Consider the following 26,705-nt stretch of genomic DNA (forward strand, 5'->3'; position numbering starts at 1 on the left):
GTATCATCAGCATACTGATGATACCTCACCCCATGGCGATGGATGAGCTCACCCAGCAATCTAATGTAGGTGTTGAATAGGAGAGGGGAGAGCACCAACCCCTGTGGCACCCCACAAAGCAGGGGCAGAGGACAGAGGACTCTCCTCCCCAATCACCACCGACTGGAACCAACCCTGTAGAAGAACTGACATATCATATATACTTCAGGACATTTTTAATCTGCTGTCCTGGTCCTCAGTGATCAGACAAGTTCACTAACATGTGAAAATAGCTGGTAGGTCTTATTCCATTTATTGAAAGAGTGGACAATTTCCAGAAACTTCACAAATGAAGCTTACTGCTCTATGCCCAACCCTCCTCTTTTGCAACAACAGAAACAGCCTCTCCAAATATTCTGAAATAAGCTGGCAGCCAGTGTTTACATACCCAGTAGGTAAGGAAAGTAGACTATTCCTCTGAACTGAGATTGTGAGGACTGTGTGTTCTTACAAATCAATCTAAATGCGAAGGACTATATTTCCTCATACAACAGAAAGTGCCAGAATTGCAGTTCACTCAACTGATTGTTACGATATCTGTATGTGTGACGCAGGCCTACAGTATTCATAACTGCATTTTTGCATAATTGCAATTAAACATATTTTGGCTGTCAAGCACATTCCAATTGCTCTCCTTACTCCCAATCTATGTTGTATCATATCCTACAAATTACCATTATATGGTAATGCATATACTTCTGTACCTCAGCCTTCCTACTTCTATATGCTGTTGCCTTGATCCATTAAAGCTAAAATTTTATTTATTTATTTTATTTATTTATCTAATTTATCCCCGCCCATCTCCTCCCGTCGGAGGCCTCTGGGCGTTTACAACAAGTGATTAAAACCATCAGAATAATACAAAAAATAAAATACAGTAAAAATATTATAAATAGAAATAAAAAATAAAGAATAAAAAATCCAAGTGATGAAACACCTAAAACAGTTCAAGTGTGGGAGGAGTGGTCTATAACAACCATCCCCATGTAACTCAATTCCCCTCTCCACCCCAAGCGAGGCAGCAGAACCAGGTCTTCAGACTCCGCCGAAAGGCCAGGAGCGATGGGGCCAATCTCACCTCCGGGGGCAGCATATTCCACAGGGCGGGAGCTACTGCGGAGAAGGCCCACTTCCTGGACCCCACCAGATGAAATTCTTTTACAGACGGGGTCCATAGCATGCCCTCTCTGCACGATCGGGTGGGACGGGTTGATGTAATGGGGAAGAGGCGGTCCCTCAGGTAACCTGGCCCCATGCCATGTAGGGCTTTAAAGGTGATAACCAACACCTTGAATTGGACCCGGAAGCAAACTGGTACCCAATGCAGCTCGTGCAGCAGTGGTGTTACATGTGCCCTTCTGGGGGCACCAAAAACAGCTCGCGCAGCTGCATTCTGGACCAGCTGAAGCTTCCGGATACTTTTCAAGGGTAGCCCCATGTAAAGCGCATTGCAATAGTCTATCTGAGAGATAACAAGGGCATGAGTGACTGTTCGAAGGGCCTCCTGGTCCAGGAAGTAAATAGAAGTAAAGTAAAATAGAAGTAAAGAACTTGCCTAAGGTTCAAAAAGCAATAAGCATTATGACTAAAGATTAGAAATATGAATTTGCATTGTATTACTTAGAGATGTACAAAATGTCCCATGCACAAACCATTCTGGACATAAAACAGCTGATTTCTGGTGGTCTGTGCTGAACCGGAACACATGTTTCTTGTGCTTTGTTCCACACACAGAATGAAATGGGACTGCTTTTGTTCCAGGCAGAAATGGTTGAGGGAGAGTGGGGGGAAATGCCAAGGACGTTGGCAGATGAGGCTACATGGAAAGGGAAAGATTGTAGAGGGCAGACCGGTGGGAGATGCTGAGAACAAAAGAGAAGAGATGGAACAACACACATCAGTCTTGCTCAGCTCAGTCTGTTTCATCTAAACCAGTGTTTCTCAGCTTCAGCAACTTTAAGAGGTGTGGACTTCAACTGGCTGGGGAATTCTAGAAGTTGAAGTCCATACCTCTTAAAGTTGTTGAGGCTGAGAAACACTGATCTAAACCCAGAACAGCCAAAACATTCAAAGCTTTGGTTCTGCTGAACTATGGCTGGTCCAAAACAGTTTGGCAAAATCTCTGAAAATGCCTTGGTTTGTTCCAGGTTCTGAACAAAACATGTTTCCTGTTTCATATACATCCCTAACACTATTGTATACTATCATATATCCACTGGAAGCAAAAGGGAAGTTCTGGAGAAACTGAAATTCCACCGATCAATTTAATTTGCTGTACCACTTGACAAGGAAGAAATATTCATAGATTACTCACTCTTGCATTGGTTTATCATTATTCTAAAATAGGCAAATACATCACTATTAAAAGAAAATGCCTAAATATTTACATTTGATATTTGCACTCCCCATTTGTGTATGTGTCTCTCATGTGCATGGACACACATGTACATACACTTTCCCAGTCTTATATCTTCCTGACATACAACTACAAATCACAAAATTTCAAGCCAAACAGTCCATAGCTACAAGCTAGCAATTCAGTAGCCCCAAAACTTCTCAGAGTCACTAGACTGTAGAAGTCTAATATAACAAATATTTTAAGATAGATGCAATCAACAATCTTGCATGAAAGAAAGTGAAGATATTATCTTATAGCAAACCAATAATTTCAAGAAGACAAAGTTTATTCTGCATCTACCTGGCCAGTTAAAAATGCCAGTATATCTCCATCACCTTCCGAGTTATGAATTTTCATGACCGTTTCCACAGTCGATTTCACATAATCTGGAACAGGACTGTTAGGGGCAAAGGGAGAAACATAAAAATTAGTCCAATAAAGGGAAATACAATTTCTACTTATCACCAGGAATAAAGAAAATACAAATAGATTAGATCCTTTTAACAGGATCACAAAATGAACCCTAACTACTCTTTTCTGTGTTCTTCATAAAACATTTGATACTACCACACATTCTATATTTCAATCTATATACACATGCTTAAAATGTTATTTCACAGTAATGGGAAAAGCAGTTCAAGAAACAGTAAATATCCTTCAGCATATTATTAAAAATCTGATTTTTAAACAATGTAAAATCAATATACACTCAAATGCTTCATATCTGAATAATCTATAACAAGTTTGGAAATCTGGTTCTAATGGCCTTCAGTAACTATTAGTCCAGAAGCAACTTTTAGACTTCCAACAAGCAAGCAGGAATCAAAACTGTCATTATCATATACACGGAGTGTTACCCAAAACATATTGCCTTATCTTAGAATCAGAATGGGCAGGACCACACAAGGAAATAAAAGCGTGGTGGAAAATCCAGCCTTTCAGTGTGTGTGTGTGTACGTGTGTGTGTGTGTGTGTGTATAGTCATATACACTGTGTGCAGAGTTATTAGGCAAGTGAGTATTTTGACCATATCATCATTTTTATGCATATTTTCCACCTCCAAGCTGTATAAACCTGAATGCTTATTGGATAGAAGCATATCTGGTGATGTGTATTTGTGTAATGAGGGAGGGTGTGGCCTAAGGAGATCAACACCCTATATCAAGGTGTGCATAATTATTAGGCAGCTTCTTTTCCTCAGGCGAAATGGGCCAAAAAAGAGATTTAACTGACTCTGAAAAGTCAAAAATTGTAAAAAGTCTTTCAGAGGGATGCAGCACTCTTGAAATTGCTACGATATTAGGGCGTGACCACAGAACCATCAAACGTTTTGTTGCAAATAGTCAACAGGGTCGCAAGAAACGTGTTGAGAAAAAAAAGATGCAAATTAACTGCCAAAGGTTTGAGAAGAATCAAATGTGAAGCTACCAGGAACCCATTATCCTCCAGTGCTGTCATATTCCAGAACTGCATCCTACCTGGAGTGCCCAGAAGTACAAGGTGTTCAGTGCTCAGAGACATGGCCAAGGTAAGGAAGGCTGAAACCTGACCACCACTGAACAAGACACGTAAGTTGAAACGGCAAGACTGGGCCAAGAAATATCTGAAGACAGAGTTTTCAAAGGTTTTATGGACTGATGAGATGAGAGTGACTCTTGAACGACCAGATGGATGGACACGTGGCTGGATCAGTAACGGGCACAGACCTCCACTTCGACTCAGACGCCAGCAAGATGGAGGTGGGGTACTGGTATGGGCTGGTATTATTAAAGATGAGCTAGTTGGACCTTTTCAGGTTGAAGATGGACTCAAAATCAACTCCCAAACCTACTGCCAGTTTTTAGAAGACACTTTCTTCAAGCAGTGGTACAGGAAAAAGTCTGCATCTTTCAAGAAGACCATGATGTTTATGCAGGACAATGCTCCATCGCATGCATCGAAGTACTCCACTGCGTGGCTAGCCAGTAAAGGCCTCAAAGGTGAAAGAATAATGAGATGGCCCCCTTCCGCACCTGACCTAAACCCTACTGAGAACTTGTGGGCCCTTCTCAAACGGGAGATTTATGGTGAAGGAAAACAGTACACCTCTCTGAACGGTGTCTGGGAGGCTGTGGTTGCTGCTGCACAAGAAGTTGATCATCAACAGATCAAGAAACTGACAGACTCCATGAATGGAAGGCTTATGACTGTTATTGCAAAGAAGGGTGGCTATATTGGTCACTGATTTTTTGTTTGAAATGTCAGAAATGTTTATTTGTAAATTTTGAGTTGTTTATTATTCTCACTTTAACAGATGAAAATAAATGAGATGGGAGAATTTTCGTTTTTCATTTAGTTGCATAATTCTGCACACTAATAGTTGCCCAATAATTGTGCACACATAGATATGCTCCTAAGAAAGCCAAAACCTCACTTTTACTTTCTTAAATATTCAGGTTTGAGGTTTATTAACATTTTGGATTGACGGAGAGCACTGTAGTTGTTCAATAATGAAATTCATCCTCAAAAATACAACTTGCCTAATAATTGTGCACGCAGTGTATATATATATATGTGTGTATATATATATGTGTGTGTATATCTAGTCATTCCACATGGTATTCAAAGTAAAAAAGAACTGACTAAATTATATTCATATATGCACATCACTCCATGAGGCTAATGGAATAAGCACTAACCAACAACAGCTCATACAGAAATAAACACTTGCTTCAAAAAGGCCACAGAACTATTTTTTAGCTACCATGGATTAATACGGTTACTCTTCCAGAATGCTTTATCACAATTAGTTGAACACTTCTCACTTCAGTCAGTTGCAAAAGTAGTGAAATTACAAGAACATAAAGGGACAAGAAAAAGATTATCCACCTATGACATCCACATTTCATGCTCAGCACAAGTGCAAAAGCAAGCATGTAGATGCATGGGTAAAAAACAAGCCCACTTTTGCCACCGGACCTGTCCATCTCCTTCTGTGGAGGAGGAGGGAGGGCATGAAGGTGCTGCCAAGCTTGCCCATAGCCCTTCTGTGGTGGGGGAAGGGGAGAATTAAGATTCCAGGGGAGGAAAAGCATGAAGATTCCACCGAGCCCCCGTAGCACTTGTCTGAAGTCTGCTCCAGTTGGCCGGTGCAGAAGGGGACGGGGGAAGGTTCCTGAAGCCCTCCTCCACTCAAGTCTGCGCCTGCTGCTCACAGAATAGGAGAGAGATACAGTCAATTGGAAAACAGGATTTAGGTTTATATGCTAAATGTGTCGGTAACGAAGCCCAGGAATACCTAAAGATCCATTTAGTGTTCCTTTCTCAACCAGACCTTTGGCTGGCAAGCAGGTATTAAAGAGGCATGCTTCTCTTCTAACCACCACTTAAGCCAGTGTTTCTCAACTTCAGCAACTTTAAGGTGTGTGGACTTCAACTCCAGAGTTCCCCAGCCAGGCTGGGGAATTCTGGGAATTGAAGTCCATAGATCTTAAAGTTACTGAGGTTGAGAAACATTGACTTAAGCATTAAACAGGAACAGACCTCTGAACGTAGAAGACATCCACTGGAAATGTCCGTCCTTCCACAGTAAGGATCATGCTGGTATCTTTGCTTGGATCACTGCTCTCATTTTGGTTAAAGAAATCCCTAAATTTCTAAAGTAAAGACAGTAAAATCATCACCATCAACACGAGCTAAAGGAAGCAAACACTTATAAAGTACTGGGAATGCATGGAAAAAACATTTAAGTTTAAAATATAAACATGGATTTGGATTGTTTTCTGCAAACCAAATCCTTCTTTCTAGCAGCATGTTTTCAAAATGACATCATACAGTTAATAAGCAAATATATATAGAAAAGAATATATATGATCTTGCAATCTTAATAACATTTTTCATTTTGACCTTGATTTAATAAAACCTATAAATTATCCATTTTTTAAAAAAAGAAAAACATATATCCAATGTTTTTGGTAAATTTAAAAATAACAATTTGCTCATAAAATGTAAGATTAACTAACAGTAACAGTTACAATTAACTGGAAGCAAATTTATAGGTATATATAAATATATGGGATTTAATTTACATACTTGACATATATTAAATATGCAGTTAAGCTACTTTCTACACTCTATGTAGACAGATAATGTATTATAAAACACCAGCATATAAAATACTAACAATATGAAATACAACTCAACATCTTTTCAAATTAGCAGTGTGACCTATTTCTTGTCTAGATTTACTCAGTCCAATAATTAATGCTTTGAAGACATTTACTGTGATTAATAACAGAATTTTATTTACTACTTACATTACTAATGGATAATTATTTTCCATCAATTATCACTGGCAAACAAAAGTTGCAGCCTTTTAATTTTTAATGAGTAGGAAAATTAGACAGAACTGGAAGTACATAAAAGCAGCCATTTATCCAATAACTCACAAAAAAAATCATCTCATCTCTATTAAAATAAACTAAGAAGCAATTTTGCAGGTTTTCTAACAGCTTCTGAAAGGGAATTCCCGTAGTACACAGTTCAGGCAAGTAGAGATAACATAATCAAAACACTTAAGCTTTACACAAGATAAACATTGTCAATTAAATGCTTTTGAAGTTAGCCATGGCATATTCAGCTAGGAGAAATAAAGTAATCCAAACATTAATTTTTTGCTGAGAAACACAAATTTTAGTATGATGTTCACCACAGCAAAGTTTGCTTTCTTTCCCAGTACTAGCATGATACTTTGACTAGATTTCCAAGACAAGGATCACTGGGAAATGGATCTTCCTAAGGCGAATGTTTTTTATCAATCACAATCACAGAACTATGTTTTTTTTAAATACTAAATACTGAAAAAGGAGTTGTGGGGGCTAGAGGAAGACCTCCATCCCTCTTTCTATTATCAGTGAAACAGGTAAGGGGGAAGTATAGAGGAATTCAGGAAGTGATTTGGAATGGGAATCATTAGGGGTGAATGGAATGCCCCCAAATCAAGACATCTTGTGCTCTCGATGACTTTATCAACTACAGAATCGAGTCCAAATTCAGAAGTTTTCCAAGTGCATCTAATAGTCCACTTTTTTTTTCTAAGCTTAAAATAGCCTTTTACAAATTCTCCTTCAAAAGTCCTATAAAGGTTTGAACAGAATCACTGCTTTTAAATTATCACTATTCATTCTGGTGGGGCTTAGACTTCTTGAAACTTAATGTTTAAGTTTCAAGAAGACTATGCCTTTGTGCCCAAATGTATTGATGAAACCCTTATACTTTGCATTATAGAAGATAGATCACAAGTCAAAAATATAATGCCCTGTTTTTCTAACATTCTCTTCTGGAGTATCACCTACCTCAGCATCCAGTGTAGCTGATGCTATAATCAAGCGAAGATCTCCTCGTTTTTTCTGAACCTGTATCATACCATAGGGGAAAATATTAAAAACTGTTTAGTTATGATCAAATATCATAAAAATCTAGAAATGATGTTACAATTTATGGGAACTACTGGCATCATATACTTACAAGGTTATTACAAAATCAGGTTTTGTTCTCATTTTCTCAGAGAATGACCCATTCACCTAAACTTGATTGAGAAGAGGAACATGTTTTCATGCATTAAAACTAAGCCATAGATTCTCCTCTTCGGTACAATCAGTTAGGTATCTTAATTTAACCCTAGAAGTATCTATCTTTACAATAACCCTAATTCTTGATATATCTTGCCTAAAAACACTACACAGTGTAACAGGATACACTATACTAATTCCTCAATAGCACTCAATACTTATTACTCTCATCTTCTTGAAGAGGCGAGGCTGGAAAATGGCAACAACATACCAGGGGTGAAGAACATATGGCTCTCCAAATACAGAACTGTATTCCACAGCATCTCTACTGGCCGTGGTTTGTAAAGTTACTGGGAACTGTAGTTCAGCAACTTCTATTAGGGTCGCAAGTTCCCATTCCTGATGTAGATCAAATATAATGGGTTTAGAAATGATTGCAACTGAATTAAGACCTAAGCAAGGTTGCAGGCCTACGGCAATGAAATAATTGTAAATATTTGCTTTGTTCCCCACTCAGTGGTTGCAAAAGAAGGTATAGAGAATATATAATTAGAATTCTAACCTTTTTTAATAAGCCAATGGCAATGTCTGTATACAGAGTTCTTTCGTGGGCCTCATCCAACATGATGACACTAAATAAAAGCCAAAATATATTTTTAAAAACATTCCAATCATGAAATGTTAATCACATTTAATATTAAATGTGCTTGGGAACATTGAATTAGCAAATATAATTCATGATATAATAGCCACAGTTCATATATTATGGAAGTCATATAACTAACCTTGATGTTACACACTTCTGACTCACAAAATTTAAAAACTTCAACAGAGTTACAACAAACCAGAATACATGCTCAGAATCTCTTACATTCTATGTAAATTCTCAGAACTACAATAAAAATAAATAAGTAATAGAAAGTCAGGAATAGCTTTTTATTTAAACCATGTCCTTTAAAGAAGATATTCAAGATTTGGGATCTGAAAAACATGTTCTTGGGCTATATCCAGCTATATTATTCCACTGGCAAATGCTGGTCCATTAACCAAATGGATTATTTTCCATCTGACCTACTGAATTATGGGACCCTTCAAAGCATATCTGGAGCACACAGAGGGAGAGAAAAATAGAAGCTGTTCTTGCTATGGGAGTTAAAGTTTGCTTACATAATAATGGATGTAACCATTTTGATTTTTTAAATAAAAATATGTTGCTTGTTTACTACAAATGAATACAAATATGTGATATGGATTGCTAGCAAAACTCTGAAAGACAAATGTAGTGGGATAGTAGAAATGAAAAAACATAATCTTCCTATACCATAATGATATGTATTCTAACGTCTCTTATGAATTGTGTTAATGTGTGTGGATATGCATATGGATACAAGTAGTCCTCGCTTAATGACCACAATTGGGACTGGAATTTTGGTTGCTAAGCAAAGCAGTCATTAAGCAAATCCGACCCAATTTTATGACCCTTTTTTGCGGCAGTCCTTAAGCAAATGATCATGAGCATTAAGTGAACCATGGGGGTTGTTAAGGGAATCACGCAGTTCCCCATTGATTTTGCTTGCCAGAAACTGGCTGGGAAGGTCAAAAATGGTGATCATGTGACCATGGGACGCTGTTACAGTCGTAAGTGTAAGGACCAGTCAGAAGTCAGTTTTTCAGCATCGTCTAAGTCCCAACCATCACTAAATGAATGGTTGTTAAGTGAGGACTACCTGTATAGATATATATAGTGTGTGTATGTGTCATTATAGTGTCTGATTTATTGGAATAATAAACGAAATTCAGAATATAAGATTAGCCCCTAAATGTTTACAGTGTATGTTCCAACAAAAGTAAAAAAATAAAATAAAGAAACGAAGGGAAATAGAAATGAACACAAAGGAAGAGACCACCATTAATAGCTTTACAATCATCAGTCTATTTACCTATATCTGGTTAATAATGGGTCAGCCATCATTTCCCTGACCAGCATTCCATCTGTTAGAAACTGCAACAAACAAACAAAAACTATCTATGTTTGTTCTGAAACAAGATTCATGGCCCAAAATTCCAGCAGACAGTAAGTGATTTCATCTACTTCCATTGAGTTCAGAGATTAGTGTGGCTCTTTTATATAGACAAAGTAGTAGCATATTTGCAGAAGACAGAGAATGCCTGGAAGAAACGGAAGGTCTGGAGGAGGGCAAAAAAACTGATAGTTGAGAATGCTCAATGGAACAAAATGTTGACTGGCTGTAGTGGGAAAGAAGGATAATTGTCGGGTTACAAAAGGCAGCATTTTCATAAACACTTAATGTATTATTTATTTATTTAAATTTATTGGCCGCCCAACTCCAGTGGACAAATCTGACATTTCTTCCCATCGTTTAAATGTGCTTTGGAAAATTGGAACCACCCTGGACCCACCTAAGTATGCATGAAAGTGGCCCTACTTGCCTCTGAAAAACATTAGATCCTATTCAAACAGCCAATCAGTATAGATCTCTAGTGTTCTCATCCCCAGAATTTATGGTTTCATTTACTCTTGACTGACTGGAGGATTAGAAGCTTTTTGTTCAAATGCATTACCTTAATCCTTGTAACCTGTGGGTCAGTACAATCATCAAATCGTATGCAATATCCTACTTCATGACCCAGCAGGGCACCCCTCTCCTCAGCTACCCGCCCTGCAATCTAGGAGAAAAGATACTATTAATATTGCAAATAACAAACACATTTTGGTTTGTGAATATGTACTGTTTGCTTATCTTGTACTACTAAGGAAAAATAATGGAAAAATCAGTGGAGTAAAATTTGTTGAACTGAACTAATCCTGTTGGACCATTATATAGTAGGTAGTTAAATATAACCAATGTTTATATGGCAAGGCCCAGTTTCTTTTATGAGTACTGGCAATTCAGTTATTCTGCTTCTACAAGTACTAGGAAAAAGAAAAAAAATTAAAATCCTCTGTATTTAAAGACTGCACCAGCACAAGGACTTCAACACAAGAAAGCTGGAGATTCTCCAAAACTTTCTTTAACCAGAAGGCTGCCAGACTATCAGTGATTTTGCCTTCACCATCAGAAATGTGTTATTTGGTGGAGGCCCTCCAGCTGTAAAATGCTCTCACTAAAGAGGTATACCTGGTGCCAAAAAGGTTGTTTAATAGAAGTAGGTAAAGGTAAAGGTTTCCCTTGACATGAAGTCCAGTCGTGTCCAACTCTAGGGGGTGGTGCTCATCTCCGTTTCAAAGCCAAAGAGCCAGCGTTTGTCCGTAGACACTTCCATGGTCATGTGGCCAGCATGACTACACGGAACGCCGTTACCTGCCCGCCAAAGCGGTACCTATTAATCTACTCACATTTGCATGTTTTCGAACAGCTAGGTTGGCAGGAGCTGGGACTAGCAACGGGAGCTCACCCCGTCATGCGGATTCGAACCGCCGACCTTCCAATCGGCAAGCTCAGCAGCTCAGCAGTTTAACCCGCAGCGCCACCATGTCCCTCTTAATAGAAGTACTTAATAGAAGTACCAGACATCTTTTTGGACCCAAATTAAGACTAAAAAAAAATCACAGGAACTTCAGTTTAAGAAATGACATTGTCTGCTCCATGTTTCTGTATGAAAAGGCATCAGGGAGAGAAATTAGCCTTGTTGGCATCCATTACCTTTTTAAAGAGATGATATTACAGGAAAGCAATAAACATCTGCAATGATTTGACACTCAATGAGTTAAATATTTGTTCCATTTTCTTATACAACTCTATTAAGGCTGTTTCCCATGTCACAGTCTTGTGTCTTCAAGGCTATTTGACAATATTCTATCAGCAAACAGATAAGCAGTTCACTCTAAAAATCAATTTCCATTAGTTATAAAGCTATATAAACAAAAGTATAATTTGTATCAACTAGTGTTTGCTGTACCAAAGATAGAAATATCCAAGTGCATTTCACACTTGTTCATCAAAGTGGGCCTTATGGTAAATTTCAACAATCTTGATATGAACCATGACTAAACCCAGGATAAATATGAAGCCCAAATGACACCCTTTAATGATATACTATATATGCAATGCTACATTTTATTAAATGTAGAAAATCTTCTGAATATAATGCCTACAATCCAAGAAAAATATAGCAAACATCTACAAAGTTCCAAAATTGTTAAGTATTTTGTATAGTATATTTCACATCCTTCAAGTAAATGAGGCTATGATGTCAAAGCAACTATTTATTGCTTTCTCATTTACTGATTTTCCTAACTTTACAGATTAAACTGGTCCAGGTCACTCTGGGGAGTCAGCAGATTAAATGGATGAAATCTTATGAACACCAAATCTTGCAAACATTTGGCTTTCTCACAAGATGGTGACTATTTTAAAAATGTATTTAATTTTTTAGGGATCAATACCTGAGCTATTGTGCAAATCATGCAATAGAACCCAAGGCATGAAAATTCCAGCTCCAGGTTTAGTCTGAGCATTCTGATATTGGGGCAATACATTGAATCCAACACTTCTAGAAGGGAGAAAATGAAGGCGTGGCATACAACACCTTTCCTATAAGTAGCAGTTGTTGCTATAGTCATCCTCTCCCACCGTAAGTAGCAGGAGAAAATTGAACTAAATTTAAGCTGCTTTAAACTTGGTCCCTGGTCAGAAACCGGGAGGGCTTAGGACGCGTCACATCCTTAAGGCCCTCTCATATGCCTCATGTTTAACCCCTTACATATCCCCAACATCAGACTTTCCTGATATGGAAAAGACTTAATTTGGGAAGTGGAAAGGAAAATCCAGTGTCAGATTCTCCTTCTAAATTTGGAATCAAAATTGATTAATCTTATGGCTTGAGAAAGAAAGAACCCCCTTGGAGAGAAGTTTCTTTTGGAAGTGCCCAAAGAAATATAAAACTAAGGAAAGTCAATTTGTCTTGCATGCTATTTCATTCCATGGGCAACCCATTTCTGAAAGCAAGACGACTTTCAAATCAATTGGTGATATGTAGAATAAATTGGAATTCAGGGCACTCACTGAAACACAAGCAACTCTCCGAGGTTGTGTTACTCCCACTATCCGGCCTTCAGCGGTCCAACCAGCTTCTGTTAGATACTGTGATGGGGAAAAATATTTATTAGAACTGATGTATATATTCTACATTAATCTTGGTTTTTAACCAGGATTAATTGGAATTTTCATTCCTCCCCATTTTCCCTCCATTTCTACTTTCTCTCCAAATAAAGAATGCCTCACTGGCAAAACAAACTGTAGATCTAATTCTATGTACAGGTAGTCCTTGGGATACAACAGCAATTGGGACTGGGATTGCCATTGCTAAGCAATGCGGTTGTAAAGCGCAACATCATGTGACCGCATTGCTTAGCAATGATCATCACCACAGTCCCAGTTGCCATTGTAAACCCAAGACATGCAGGTTCTTAAGCAGGAAGTGGCAGGACTCCCAGGTAAGGAGAGCAGGGATGCCATGGTGGGGTTGACACAGGGGAGTAGAGGTGGCCCTGGGAGGCCCAACACAGGCTGTGTGCAAGGGCAGGGAGGCCAGCGGAAGCAGGGCACAGCGTTGAGCAAGCGCACGGAGGCTGAGAGGAGGCCGCAGATTGGCACAAGCATAGGGAGGTCGGGGGAAGGGGGACATGGCGCCATGCGAGTGCAGGGAGACCGGAGGGACTTACCAAAATGACTTGCAACCTTCCCTGCCTGGTTTCCCATTGACTTTGCTTGTGGGAAGCTGGTAGAGAAGGTCACAAATGATGATCATGTGACCATGGGGTACTGCAACCATCATAAGTGCGAGCCAGTTGCCAAGCACCCAAATCGCAATCATGTGACGGCAGGGGTAGTATGACTGCCAAAACTTCGAGGACCAGTCATAAGTACCACTCATTCAGCGCCATTGCAACTTTGAACGGTCGCTGAATGAGTGGTCAGTAAGCAAGGACTATCTGTATAATAAAATAGCACAGAAAAGACAATAAACCACTCCTGTTATTTTTGAGAAATCAAGTGAACTTGGTTAAACTATGCATGCTATTATAATAAACATCAATTCTTAAAATATCTAGAAAATATTTAATGAATTTCAGAAAAATAAGTAATCCACTTTTTCCTATTAACTTATATATTATCTTAGTTGGACAGTTACCATCTATCAGACTAATATATTTGAAAGGGCTTGGATCTACATCTTGGTTTCTATAAATGGAAAGGGCCTTCTATCAGCAAAAGCTTTTAATCCAGAGGAACATTTCTGGAGGCAAAATCAAGAAAGAGTTATCTTTTATAGACTTCCTCTTCAGCTCCCTGAAAATCTGTCCAAGAAGGTTGAAGGTTCTTCTGGAACTTTATGGAAGGTGGTGCTGGTGATTGCAGAAGGAAAAGGGAATTGGTAGCAAATCATTTCTTTGCCAACCTTCCAGAAAGTCTTCAATAAAGCTCATCTCAGAGAGTGTCCCTATTGGCAAAACCAAATTCTAGATCTAATTTAGCTATTATAATGGCAAAGACTTACTGTTAATGTGAAAATTGTAAAATATTTTCATTAGCTCAATAATCATCTAGAAAAAGTATGATACTTAATTAGCCATGGAGTTAATGTAGTTATCTGCAAACGTTAATTTGAAAGTGGAGAGTATTTTTGAGTATGCTTCTCTGCCACAAATAGCTGGTTTCAACTCCAATAAAAAAAGGTAGATCCATACTCAGTAACTCTGACAGTAGATCCAGTGAAACCAATGGGACCATTTGGACAAGTTAGATACGATTACTTAGAATCACTGATTCCAGCAGGTCTATCAGTTCAGTGACTTCTGCCCAGCATTCATGAATTACAAACTAGAGTCCCCTTTTCGGGAGAGATGGGCAGTGATAGAAATTCAAGAAATAATAAATAAATAAACGAGCCATGGTTATGAAGGTTATGGCACACAAGCCAGAAAAAAATTATATACTATGAGAGTTCCTGATTGCAGCATAAAGGGAACTATGCATATGCCTATTTAACTTATCAAAGGACATTACAGGTAATCCTTGAGTTGCAACAGCAATTTGGGCTAGAATTTCCATCACTAAGCAATGCAGTCATAAAGTGTGACATCATGTAACCGCATCGCTTAGCAATGGCAATCCCAGCAGTTCCTGTTGCTATTGTTAGCCAAATCCCACCAGTCATTAGCCGAAGACCCAGCCTGATCCAAACCACTCCCAGCTTGGTCCCTCCCAGCCCCAAGCCTTGTAAGGTAAGGGACTGCCACCTCTTCAACTCCCCCCACCCTATCTATCCCCCATCTCTGCCCTTTTGGCCACCTTGCACTCTGCCACCTCTGCCGGCCTTGCCGCCCTGTACTCCTCCCTCCTTGACACCCTGCTGGCCCTGCCATCGCCATCCCCAAGCTGACCTTCACCATCTTATTCCTGCCGCTGTTGATGAGGCATGCCCAGCCTGGCCCTTTGTGAAGCAGCTGCTGGCCATGCCAGGCCTTCTTCCCAAGGTGATTCCCACCCCTTGTCCAAATCATGTGTGGCCTTCTCGCAAGGGGGGGTAGGGCCAGCAAGCATAGGGTGGCAGGGCCAGTGAGCACAGGGCGGAAAGGCCGGTAGGGGTGGCAGGGCAAGCAAGCTTTGGGTGGCAGGGGTGGTGAGGCCAGCAGGGCCAGCAAGTGCAAGACAGAAAGGCCAGCAGGGGCAGCAGAGCCAGTGAGCACAGAGTGGCAGGGGCAGCATGGCAAGGGCGGCAGAGGCAGCAAGCCAAAAGGGAGGGGTGGCAAGGAGATAGGCAGTTGGGGGGAGTTAAAGCATCCCTGCAGTCCTAAGTGCAGGCACTTTTGATCACATGACCATGGGGGGGCTGCAACTTCAGGGACTGGGCATAACTACCATTTGTTTAGTGCCGCCATAACTTTGAATGGTTGCTTAACAAATGGTCATAATTCGAGGACTACCTGTATTAAGATTAGGTCAATCATTTAAATTCATTTTTTCTACAAATATATTATTCAGGGCCAAGAAGATTTGCAATACATCCATGGAAAATGACTGAAAATCAGGTCAAGAATTCCATTAATAAACAAATAAATACAGATAATTCATACTCACTTGAGGAATCTGAGTGCTTTTCCCACATCCTGTTTCTCCAACAATCACTAATGTCTGATAGTTTTCTACCAGATAAAGAATATGATTTCTAAGCTGGAAGAGAAATATATATTCAAACATGGGTTAGGGGAGCTCGTAAAAGAAATTTAATAAAAAGGTAAGGATGGAATCCACCCTGTGATAACAGTATTGAAATATTTATTTAGACTGCTTTATTTCATACATTCTTAAACAAATCATAAAACAGATTTCTTTGGACTGTATTATAATTCACTTTAAAATGATACACTAACAATATAATACCTAAAACAATATCACACAATAAAACAAACAGGCATATAATCTATACCAAATAAGCTACAATCTAGCACAGAATTCTTAATACCCATGGAATTCGACTTGTGTTTACATCAACAGTGCATAGTGGCAGGCTTGTATTGCTGTCACAATGTTCCCATAAATTGAGATAGGAAAAATTATTTTATCAGAGGATAATATGATCCACATATGTTAAAAGATACATTTATTCTCTATGTTGCAAACTCAGTTTAAAATATGAAATGGTGAAGTATACAAAAAAAGACAATGCTTGAAATTATGCAGTTCAAAGTATCAAAAATAATTTATACCTTAAAAACAGGCAGCTTTTGCCTCTGTTGCTCAATAGAAAGGGCAACATAGGGATTATAGATGACCGAAACACTTGAACTTTCAGCAGCATTCTGTCTTTCCTCTGCAAGGCTGACTCCAGGCCCTTCTGTGCCTACATACCCAAGCAAACAAATCATTATTAATATGATGCAACTTTTAAAAAATACAAAGATGGTAAAGAAATATTTTTGTCTGTAATTTCACTTGTAATCTGAAATGCTAACTTTGAGGGAGAATTAGTCATCACCACAAATTCAGAGACAGGCAGAATAGGTTTATTTAAATACTGCAAATCCCTATTTTTGTTAACTCAACAAAAGGATGCTACATTTCTGATCTCTGCAGCCAATTTTGAGCTGAATGAGGATGATCAGACTGAAGCTTAATCATGTCAAGTCAGAGACAACATGGGTGGTTAAGCACCCTAATCCTGATAGAGGCTTTGCATCTCATCTTTTTACAAACTTAGAGTAGTTGTAGACTCTACCACCCCAAGATTACAATATCAGATTGATGTATTTACTCTCTGCTCTTGAACTGGCTCTCCACTGATGTAATGGAAAGTGTGAGCAATATTACCTTTGGTGCTGTTCCTTACAGGTTTGATTTTTAAAATAGTTTTCCCCTTTTGTTTTTTACTTCCTTTTTTGCTTTTCATGTTCTTTTCAGTTCAGTATTCTAAAATAAATGTTTTTTTAAAAAAATACCAATTTCCACTGGCATACCAGTTATGTCCATATCTGCTGAGGACAGATTGTACCTCAGTTACCTATGTTCCAATGGCCTCCAAGCTGGAGTTTTCTAATGTACTGTGTATAGGGCAGCTTTTTAATGACCATTCAGAAATTAAAACAAGAGCAAACTGCAGCTACCATTACTGGTAGCAGAATGAAATATATGCAGTTCTGTGATACTAGACACACGGATTATGAGGTAATTAAAATGCTGGATTTTAAAAACCTAAATAGTTTCAGCTGCTGGCAATGTCCTGCTGTTTTACTCCATGGCCTCTCAAGGCCCAGCAACCAACTGGACTGGTTGCTAGGACTTTTCAAATACTCTCACTCAAACCCACAAAACATGTACCGTATATGTATAGTTGTAATTAAGGGAGGGAGGTTGTTTAGCCTATGACTACTTAGACATTCTACAGAGATAAGCACTACAGTATGTAGTAGCAACCAGAAGCATAAAGTACAAAGTTTCTGAAGGAGATGCTCTGCGGTGTCCAAGAACATATACAAAGCACCTTTTCTGAACTGCTGAATTAGCCATGTCATTTTCAAGGCTCATGCAGCTGCTTTGGAAGGTCCTCCTGTCTGTCTGTGCATGCTTTGAGCAAAGTGGTTGTGCATGCATATTGCAATGTACTGCCTTCTGCATGTAAAGCATCTCTTTTGAAGACTCTGCGTAACCTTACTGTATGCAGCTATTTTATGCTCTTGTGATTGTATTCTTTAATTACAGTGTTTTGGATGGATATACATAATAAATTACGTTGATTTCAATTGGGATAATTTCTGAGTAATATGAATAGAATGTCTACTGTACATTAATTTTGTTGAATACAGATCACTTGGCATATGCAACTTCCATTTTTGGCCAAATTCTATACACAGGTGGCCCTTATTATCCATGGTTTCACAAAATACTAGTTAATAGTTAGAGCCCAGGCCTTGATATACTTATAAAGGTTTTTGCATAGCTATGGTTTTTTGTTTTTTTTTAGACTGGCTTCTGTGCATCCATCAAGTTTTGTTTTTTTTAAAGGATCTCTTGTCCAATGTGGTCTCCAAGCACTGTGAGCAGTTTCCAGGTACCACTAACATCCAGTGATGTGATCAAGAGGCCCCTCCACCAAAGAGTGCGAAATAACCATGTGGAGCAGAGAAGTCAGTATGAGCCACACAGTGTAAGTAGGGCAATACCCTGCACCACCAGCTAAGTGAGTTGCTGTGAAGAATGCCATTTGCTGCAAGGAAACCACACACAGCCATGCCGCCAGGCTGACCCAATGAGATCCATCAAACTAAGCAAAGAAGTGGTGGAAAAATAGGCGCATTGTACAGTTAATAGCAATGAGAAGATGAGGAAGAAGGTAATCATGGACAAAGAAGGTAATCCCAGGCTCCTCATACCCACAGATTCAAGGTCATGTTATTCTTTGTTTTGTATCTGTAATTTTATATTGGAATAAGTACAATTTTAGGTGAATGTAACCATAGGATCAACATATATTTGTTCTGTATAATTATTTTAGGAATATACTTAATATCTTCCTTTTTACTGAATACCTTTTAAATATTTTAATCTTGGGTCTAATTATTTCTCCTGTGTATTTTATATTTTTTAAACTACTTTATGATGTTTTGTGTAGGAAACAATATAAAAATGCATTAAGTAATGAATTTTTGGCCTTTAATGAATTAAACAAAGGAAAAAAAGAGCAAAACAAAGACTATATACAGAATTGCAGAAATCACAATTGTACCAAATCTGTACAATTGTCTGTTAGATACTTGTTTTCTACATCACAAAATATTAAATGAACAATTAAGAACAAGATTAAAATATTTAAAAGATATTGAGTAAAAAGGCAGATATTATATATTTATTTATCACCCTTCCTCACAAATACATATCACATAGGAAATGTGTTAATATTATGACCATAGGAAAAGAGAGAAGTTTGTACACTTGGAACAGCCTAGCATACAGCATAGTAAAGAAACTGCTTAGTGCTTATCTTACTATGACTTCATGTATGGAGTATGGAGTGCTTGACACCTACCTTGTAACTAATACTCTGTTTGTAATGTGAGTCTGTGTGTTTCTGTAGATATAACCTGCATTTGCCAGTGGAAGGGGGTCTTTCACTTTGGGAGGGTTCTTAAGGCATCCTTTGTGTGTGCGACTGACTTGGCTCTGCAGACTTTTACAAATAAACAACTTTGAAGACTGAGCATTGGATTGGCAATCTTGACTAAATAGACAAAGGAACTGGGATGAATCTCACTGTAAGAACAGTAAGAACAGTTGGGAAGGGAAAGGGAGCTGTGGTAATCATGAGTTTTATCTCCAACAACCTTCACTTAAAATTGTGTTTACTGAAATACTTACTAGTATTTCAAAAATGTGTAGCCTATTTCTAAATTTTGATTTTTTTGTGTATGATCTACTACTTACATGCTAAGAATAAGGTACATACAAATATCATATTCATACTAAGTAGCACCTCCCATCAAAATTGACCACTAATTTATATAATCTGTATAAACCATTTACGTTTATACAGAATTATCAAATTGTTACAGGTTTTTCCTAGAATAAAATATATTAAACTTCATAATCTATTCAAAACCATTATAAAAACGAATGCATCAAATTGTTACAGGTTTTTCCTAGAATAAAATATATTAAACTTCATAATCTATTCAAAACCATTATAAAAAAGAATGCAAATATTACTATTAAAACCTGCATACAGAAGAACCACACTGAAGTATAAGGCTGTGTCTATGTTCTCACTACAAATCAAGATCATTTCAAGGGGAATTTAATTTTTCATGGATATAACAAAGTTTGCTTAATAACTTCAGAAAGAATTGGCCATCATACCAACAGTGAACAGTACTGAAAGAATAAAATCTATGGCATGATCAAGCTCTAGTCTTCCTTATAATCCAAATGTATGAATGACTATTAAGAAACGTGTTCCACTGAACACAATTATAAAGTTAATTAGAAACGTGGCTCCAATAATAGTTCAACACAGGTAAATATATACAGAATATTAAAAGCTATGATGTAGATTTTTGTTGCATTAATGTGCAGGCAAAACTCTCCAAATTGCGCATACTCTTTTGTAACCTACAAATAGTAGCAACAATCTGTATACATGCACAAATAAATACATCATAAGGGAAACTACAGCTGTTCTTGAGCTGTTAAGGAGGCCAGCTCCATGTCTAAAAATAAGCAGTAATTTAATTTAAATAAATATTGGCTCTATAAAATTAAATTTTTGCATTGGAAAACTGCACTCTAATTATTCTTCATGCCAGAAAATCACCTCAAGTACACAATGCAAATAGATAAGAGCTACCATGTAAATTGCTTAGCACTGCAGAAGAACCTGACTGCTATCTCAGCACTTGACTGCCATTGCATTTACACATAATGAGCTAGCAAGAACAGCATCTAATTCCACTACTAAGGATTTTTACTTTGCTATTTTTTAGTGGAGTGCAAGCTAACCCTCACAGTTCCACAATGCCCCTCATTTAAAATGTCTTTTGAATTCAGATCACAGCTATCTAAAAACATTTCAAGTTATTACTGCTGTATATACAACAGAAGCAGATCCATTTTGCCATCGCGCTAGCTAGCATTCATTGCCTATCAAAATAGGTATTTTTTAAATTTCATCTACTGATAGTAGAGACTAGCGGAGCTCTCTCAATATATTATAAATTTAAATACTTGTGTGGCTTGCTCCCAAGGGGGTTCATTGGAGCAAGAGCAGAAGCATGTATTTATGGGTGTGTAGTTTTGAGTATTCTACAAGTAGAATTAGACTAGTCATATATTCAATGATAAACCCCACTCACCTAAAAAGAGTCTTCACTTAGCAAATTTAAGTTCGGAATTTTGTAGGATTTTTTATTATTATCAAGCAGCTTAACCTCAATCAGCTGCATTAATTACATTATTATTCAACTCTACCTGAACGAGACAGCTGCACTACTTAGCATTACATGGCATTAAAAAAAAAAAAAGAGGTGCACCGCCAATAAGGAGAAACACAATTTTCTTAATCCAGAATTCGCAAGCCTCCCATTCAAACGAACGGCACGTTCAAAGGTTAAATATTAAGATGCATTTCAGCAGGTGCAGAATAACTTTTCTTTGATCCTTGTTAATGTCCGGCCACTTATTTTTTTAATTTATTTAATGAGTCACAGGAGAGTCGCGCGTCCGTTCTCCAAAAGAGAGCATCGTTACATTCCCTATTGCATATCCTCCCCTTGTCCTTTCGCCAAATGAAACGCGTTTCCTCCAAGAATAGAGAAAAAACAGCCATCAATCTTCCAATTCTTACTCCTTCCCATGGTATTTATATTCCCGTCCTTTACAAAAAATTCAATCCTCACCTGGTTTCCAAAACTTCAACGGACCGACGGGCGCCGCCATCTTGGGGTGAAAGGTCAAAAAGAAAGGAACGAACCCTCTTGCCGCTGAAAGGATCATGTGATCGTGCGGAGTTTTGTGATTGGCTGGTGGTTACCATGGCTTTTTTCCCTCGGGCTTGCGAAGAAGCTGCTTCTCCTCCAGTCCTCCGCCAAGGGCAGAGCTCCAGTTGAGACGGAGTGTTCTTCGAGGGCTGCGTGTTTTCATGGTCTCTGTGTCCTTTGCATTCCGAAAGGCCAGCCTTTGGGATATTTTAGATGCAAAGGCAAAGGCTTCGGCCGGAACACAGAAGCGGTTTGCCACCGCCTTCTTCGAAAAGAGCGTTTTTCAACCTTGGCAACTTTAAGATGTGTGGACTTCAACTCCCAGAATTCCGCAGCCAGCATGCTTTTTATTTCAGAAATATTTCTGAAAATAATTCTCTTACCAACATCCCAGGTTCAGTATAACCATAACTCCTCAAAAATAGTCAGATTCCAGAGTTTTGGAACATACTGTAACATTAATATCTGTAACGTTAAAAAATGTCCCCATAACTCTACTTAGATACATTAAGATATTATTCCTCTTCATTAATCACAGGACCAAACCATGAGTCAATGTCCCCTCAAATTTTTACATCACCAAAAGGGAAAATCTGACATCCATCCTTTTGAATGCATTCTTTGGGATGGCCAATAAACTCGGAAAACAAGCAAATCATTTTAAAATGGGTAGAGAAAGGGAAGGAAAGGGTAAGGGGGCAGGTGCAGTATCAGAAATTTAGAAATTCTTTATTTCAGACACACCTATGAAAAACATTTGCAAATAAATCACTAGGCATTGCATGTTCTGTGTAGGAGAACTATATATACATTTTAAAAAAAATAAAATTGGTATGAGATATAGCAACGCAAGCCCTAGAATGCAGCAGGAACATTTACACACACTCTTTCACTGATGAGAGCTTTATTACAGGCCAACCTGGCATTAAACAGCCAGAGTCCAGAGCTACTGAAACCCGATCTCCGGGCTGAGCACAGGGGGCCAGAAAGTGGTATCCCGGTCATTGTCTCTGTTTGTCATGTGCATTTCCATCTTGATTTTCAAATCTTTAATCAGCTTCTTCTGTGTATCCAGTAAAAAGTCCTTATCAGGGTCATTCTCTTGGCTTGCCATTTGTAATTCCACCTAAACTACCTTCTCTATTTTGTAATCTGCACTTTTTTTTATTATCCAGTATTTCTGGTTCTAGTATTTCTGCATTAGATTTAAAATCTTTTGGACAATCTATCCATAGACATCATTGCTGACATTTCTCATATTGTAGGTACTAATGTCTGGCCCCATTATTCAAAAATCTCCTCTAAGTATTTCTAATGTTATAGCGTTTTCTGTCATTTTGTAAATCCCCACACTAACCAAAATCCAAAGGCGTCTACACCTTTTTTCTGCCTGGAATCTTTAGTCCCCTCTAGTATCCAATTTCTGAAATCATAGTCTTCAATTTCTGTTTTGACTTAAGATAGACAAAACATTCTGGTTCCCACTAAATGCTGTTTATTTTATTTAATAATTTCCAAAACCTTATAGTAGAAGTCTCAATATTCCGAAGTTGTCTGGACCCTTAGTTCATTTATAACTTTCTTAGATCAGAATCTTAGCTTTTTACCATTTATTTCCAAATCTTTAAATTTAACTTAATGTTGTTTGTTCAAGAAGAAAGGTAAACTCACCAGGTGGCTTTTCAAACTTGTCATTTCAAAGATCTCTAATAGCCTTAGAATAGTAAATAAGCAATTTCCAAACATGATTAGGAAGTGAGGTTTGCAAACTCAGTATCTTTTAAGCTCCACCGTGGCTGTGTCTTGGCTCCCTCCTCCTGTCTCCTGGCTCTCAGAGCTGCAGGAGACCACTGTCCTATGGCCTCCTAGTGAGGACCAGCCATCTGGAGCACATGTGGGTCACTCCCATCCTCTCATCAGGAGAGGTTCCGAAGAACCAATCTACTTGCTGGTTCTTTGGTCTTTGCCGTGGTTGTTTAGTTCGAGAGTTTCACAGGTGAAATACCTTAAGTATTCTGGAAGAATCCAAAAGAAGCACAACAAACCTAAAGTAGACTTTTCATGGGAGATACGTGTGATAGTATCAAATAATTTCTTTTAAGTGAGAAGCAAACCCAGAAGGCTGTGATAGTTGATCCCATCTTTTCTTTTTTTTACTCCAAATAGTTCCTACATTCCCCAATAAAAAAGACCAAAAGTGGGGGAGCCTATGCAATCAGCTTCTGAAAAGATACCATTATACAGCATACCATTATTATTCCCAAGATTGCTCTATGGACGCATCCATTAAATCACTAGGAGCCAAGCTGACTCGAGACTTTATATGCTTTAAGGCAGTGCTTCCCAAACTTTTTCCTTCATTCCCCAAGACTGCTTACCAGAAAGTCCTTTTCATCCAGTGTAGGTAAAACACTTTAAGTCAATTTAAATGTCCCTGTTCTGATTAGGTAATGGGTTTCTGTGTCATTACCCAAAGAAAAACCACTTTTACCCAATTTGGGGTAATTTACCCATGTTTGGGAAGCACTGCTTTAAGGCTTTTTAAGCGTCCTATGACTGAAAATTGCCTAGCTATTGTGGCATAAAGGTGGTATATAATTCATTCCAAAAAAATAGATTTCTATCTTGGAGTAGAAATAAGCAGGTTTAGTAGAGTAGCAAGGAGAAAGGGGAGGCAAGCAAGATGTTGTGCCCAACAGGGAGCAAATAATTTCTGTTCCTTAAGACAAGCTAAGACCAATTACTGTTATAGAACTGGGCGTCTGCTAAATATCAGTAGAAACATTTTAATATTAGGATAAGGGCCTCTCCTTAACAGAAAGCTATTAGTCAGATATGATGGCATTCCAAATTACCAGAGGTAAAAGTAGACGTGTACAGCATGGAGGCCTGCATAGCTTCCATTACTGCAGATACTATGATCAGTAGCTAAAGAAATGTTAGACTAGATTACCAAGGGAACCCTTTCCACCTTATATCTCATGTTTCTCCCATGTAATAGTCATGCAAAAATAGGAAGAATTTTGGGTATTCCTATTTTTTTATGTAAAGTTAAGATTCCTGAATCTTTAAGAAGTCACATGTCTGACAACCTCAAGAGAACATGCTAGCAGAATTGTTAAAACCAAATAATGGCATTTTTAAAGTTTTTTTCTTTCTCCCCATCCCTAAGTGCTCTGAGTAAAGGATTTTGAAAGTTTGCTTTTCAGTGATCTTTATTATATTATCCATAATTGCCTCTATTGCTTGGAAGCCACTTTAGGAGAGCTGTTTTCTTGAAAGATAGGGAACAAATGTCTGCAACTCTAAATGGCTTCCTTAAGTAGACTACAATCAACTCCTAGCCATGCTGGAGATAAGTGACATATTGCCTCTATTATCAGAGATAGCAAGCCTTTAAATACAAGCTGCAGAGCATCATTAGAAAAAGAACAATTACTCTTAAGTTTTCCTTGTGAGCTGGTAATTGCACTTGTGAATCAAACACAAACTTGGTGCAAATCTTATAGGTCAGTTTTTTTTTCCAATTAGTTAAACCCATTTTATTTAGATATTAAGCTAAAAAATAAATCAAAATTGGTATTCAAATTATGTGTTCTTCCTAGTATTAGCTAATTAACTTGTTCTTTAACATTTCCCCCTCTTGGCACTAAATCTGCCAGCTAATTTTCAAAGAGAAAATGAACGTTATTCATGTATACACATGGATGTTTATCGCATGATTTGATATGACAAAATAAATGAAAAAGGGTGACCTTGTAACAATAGTTTGTAATTCAAGAATTATCAGATATTATTTTTAAGCAAATTAAAAATCTGTCACACAGAACCCAGCAGTGGTATTGAATCCCACGCCCACAGCCAGAATTTCAGCTACCAAATACAGGCAGTCTGGTTTTCATCTTGAACATTAAACTTACGTACGTTATATGTAGCCTATTTTGTCCAAAATTTTTTGAAGAGGGACATTGTGCTGTGAAGCTGCTTGTTTACTTCTGTGATGCTATTAGTAAAGCTTGTGTAACATACCATAATCATGACATGCTCAGTAGTCTAGCACTAACAATGGGTTTGATACCAAATGCCATTGCAAGCTGTTCCTATCTATGCTTTGTTGGCCACTTACTGTGTTATTAACATTGCCATACTGAACCTTGAGACTTCTGTTTTTTGTTAATAAACAATTGCCTTGAAAAAAAAATAAAGAGGCCAAATTGCACTGGAGGCATAATAGAGATGGGAGGAAGCTCAGCCTTCCCTTACAATTATTTCCCCTACCCTTCATCCCTTATACTGGGTGTGGGTAGAAAAAGAAAGACAGAAGACCTGTGTCTGGAATAGCCCCATGTTCTGGGCACTCTAGTCTATTTCCCTGTACAGAGACCAGAACTAATATAATCCCCATCTGGGTTTAGACAACATGCTATACCATGATTTAGGTAAATGAAGCAACATCCTTTCAACTGATTAAGACCTTCTTTAACTAATTTGAAAAAGTAACCTAGATATCCAACTGTGACTAACCATGAGACAGCATGATATAGCCAGTTTGCTGTTATGAAACCTGACAGTGTTTTAGATTATGTATTTCATAGAACTTCCATCTTTGGCCCCAGATTTCTGTACAGTGTTAAGAGATGTTCTCCTGCTACTTCAGCATATTTACAGGAAGTTTAAATTTCTTTCAGTATGTAGTAACACCCCTCAAGATATTTGAGCTCAAGAATTT

General features: G+C 38.1%; 1 protein-coding gene across 2 annotated transcripts in view; it reads right to left on the minus strand.

Moving 5' to 3' along the window:
- Positions 1-21,965, minus strand: part of DHX35 (DEAH-box helicase 35) — a 42,548-nt gene extending 20,583 nt beyond the window's left edge. Inside the window, exons 1-10 of one of the 2 annotated variants that reach the window (XM_063297173.1) lie at positions 21,896-21,965; positions 16,721-16,854; positions 16,092-16,184; positions 13,014-13,091; positions 10,570-10,674; positions 9,927-9,988; positions 8,549-8,618; positions 7,771-7,830; positions 5,960-6,072; positions 2,738-2,834 (exon numbers count right to left, since the gene is read on the minus strand). In XM_063297173.1, coding sequence (XP_063153243.1) covers positions 2,738-2,834; positions 5,960-6,072; positions 7,771-7,830; positions 8,549-8,618; positions 9,927-9,988; positions 10,570-10,674; positions 13,014-13,091; positions 16,092-16,184; positions 16,721-16,854; positions 21,896-21,935 — 852 coding nt within the window. In that variant the 5' untranslated portion in view covers positions 21,936-21,965. The remainder of the gene's footprint in view (positions 1-2,737; positions 2,835-5,959; positions 6,073-7,770; positions 7,831-8,548; positions 8,619-9,926; positions 9,989-10,569; positions 10,675-13,013; positions 13,092-16,091; positions 16,185-16,720; positions 16,855-21,895) is intronic. The other variant, XM_063297172.1, reaches the window with a different exon arrangement.
- Positions 21,966-26,705: the final 4,740 nt, after the last annotated feature.

Source organism: Candoia aspera, chromosome 3 (assembly GCF_035149785.1).
Source record: "Candoia aspera isolate rCanAsp1 chromosome 3, rCanAsp1.hap2, whole genome shotgun sequence".
In the NCBI taxonomy this organism is placed as follows: domain Eukaryota; kingdom Metazoa; phylum Chordata; class Lepidosauria; order Squamata; family Boidae; genus Candoia; species Candoia aspera.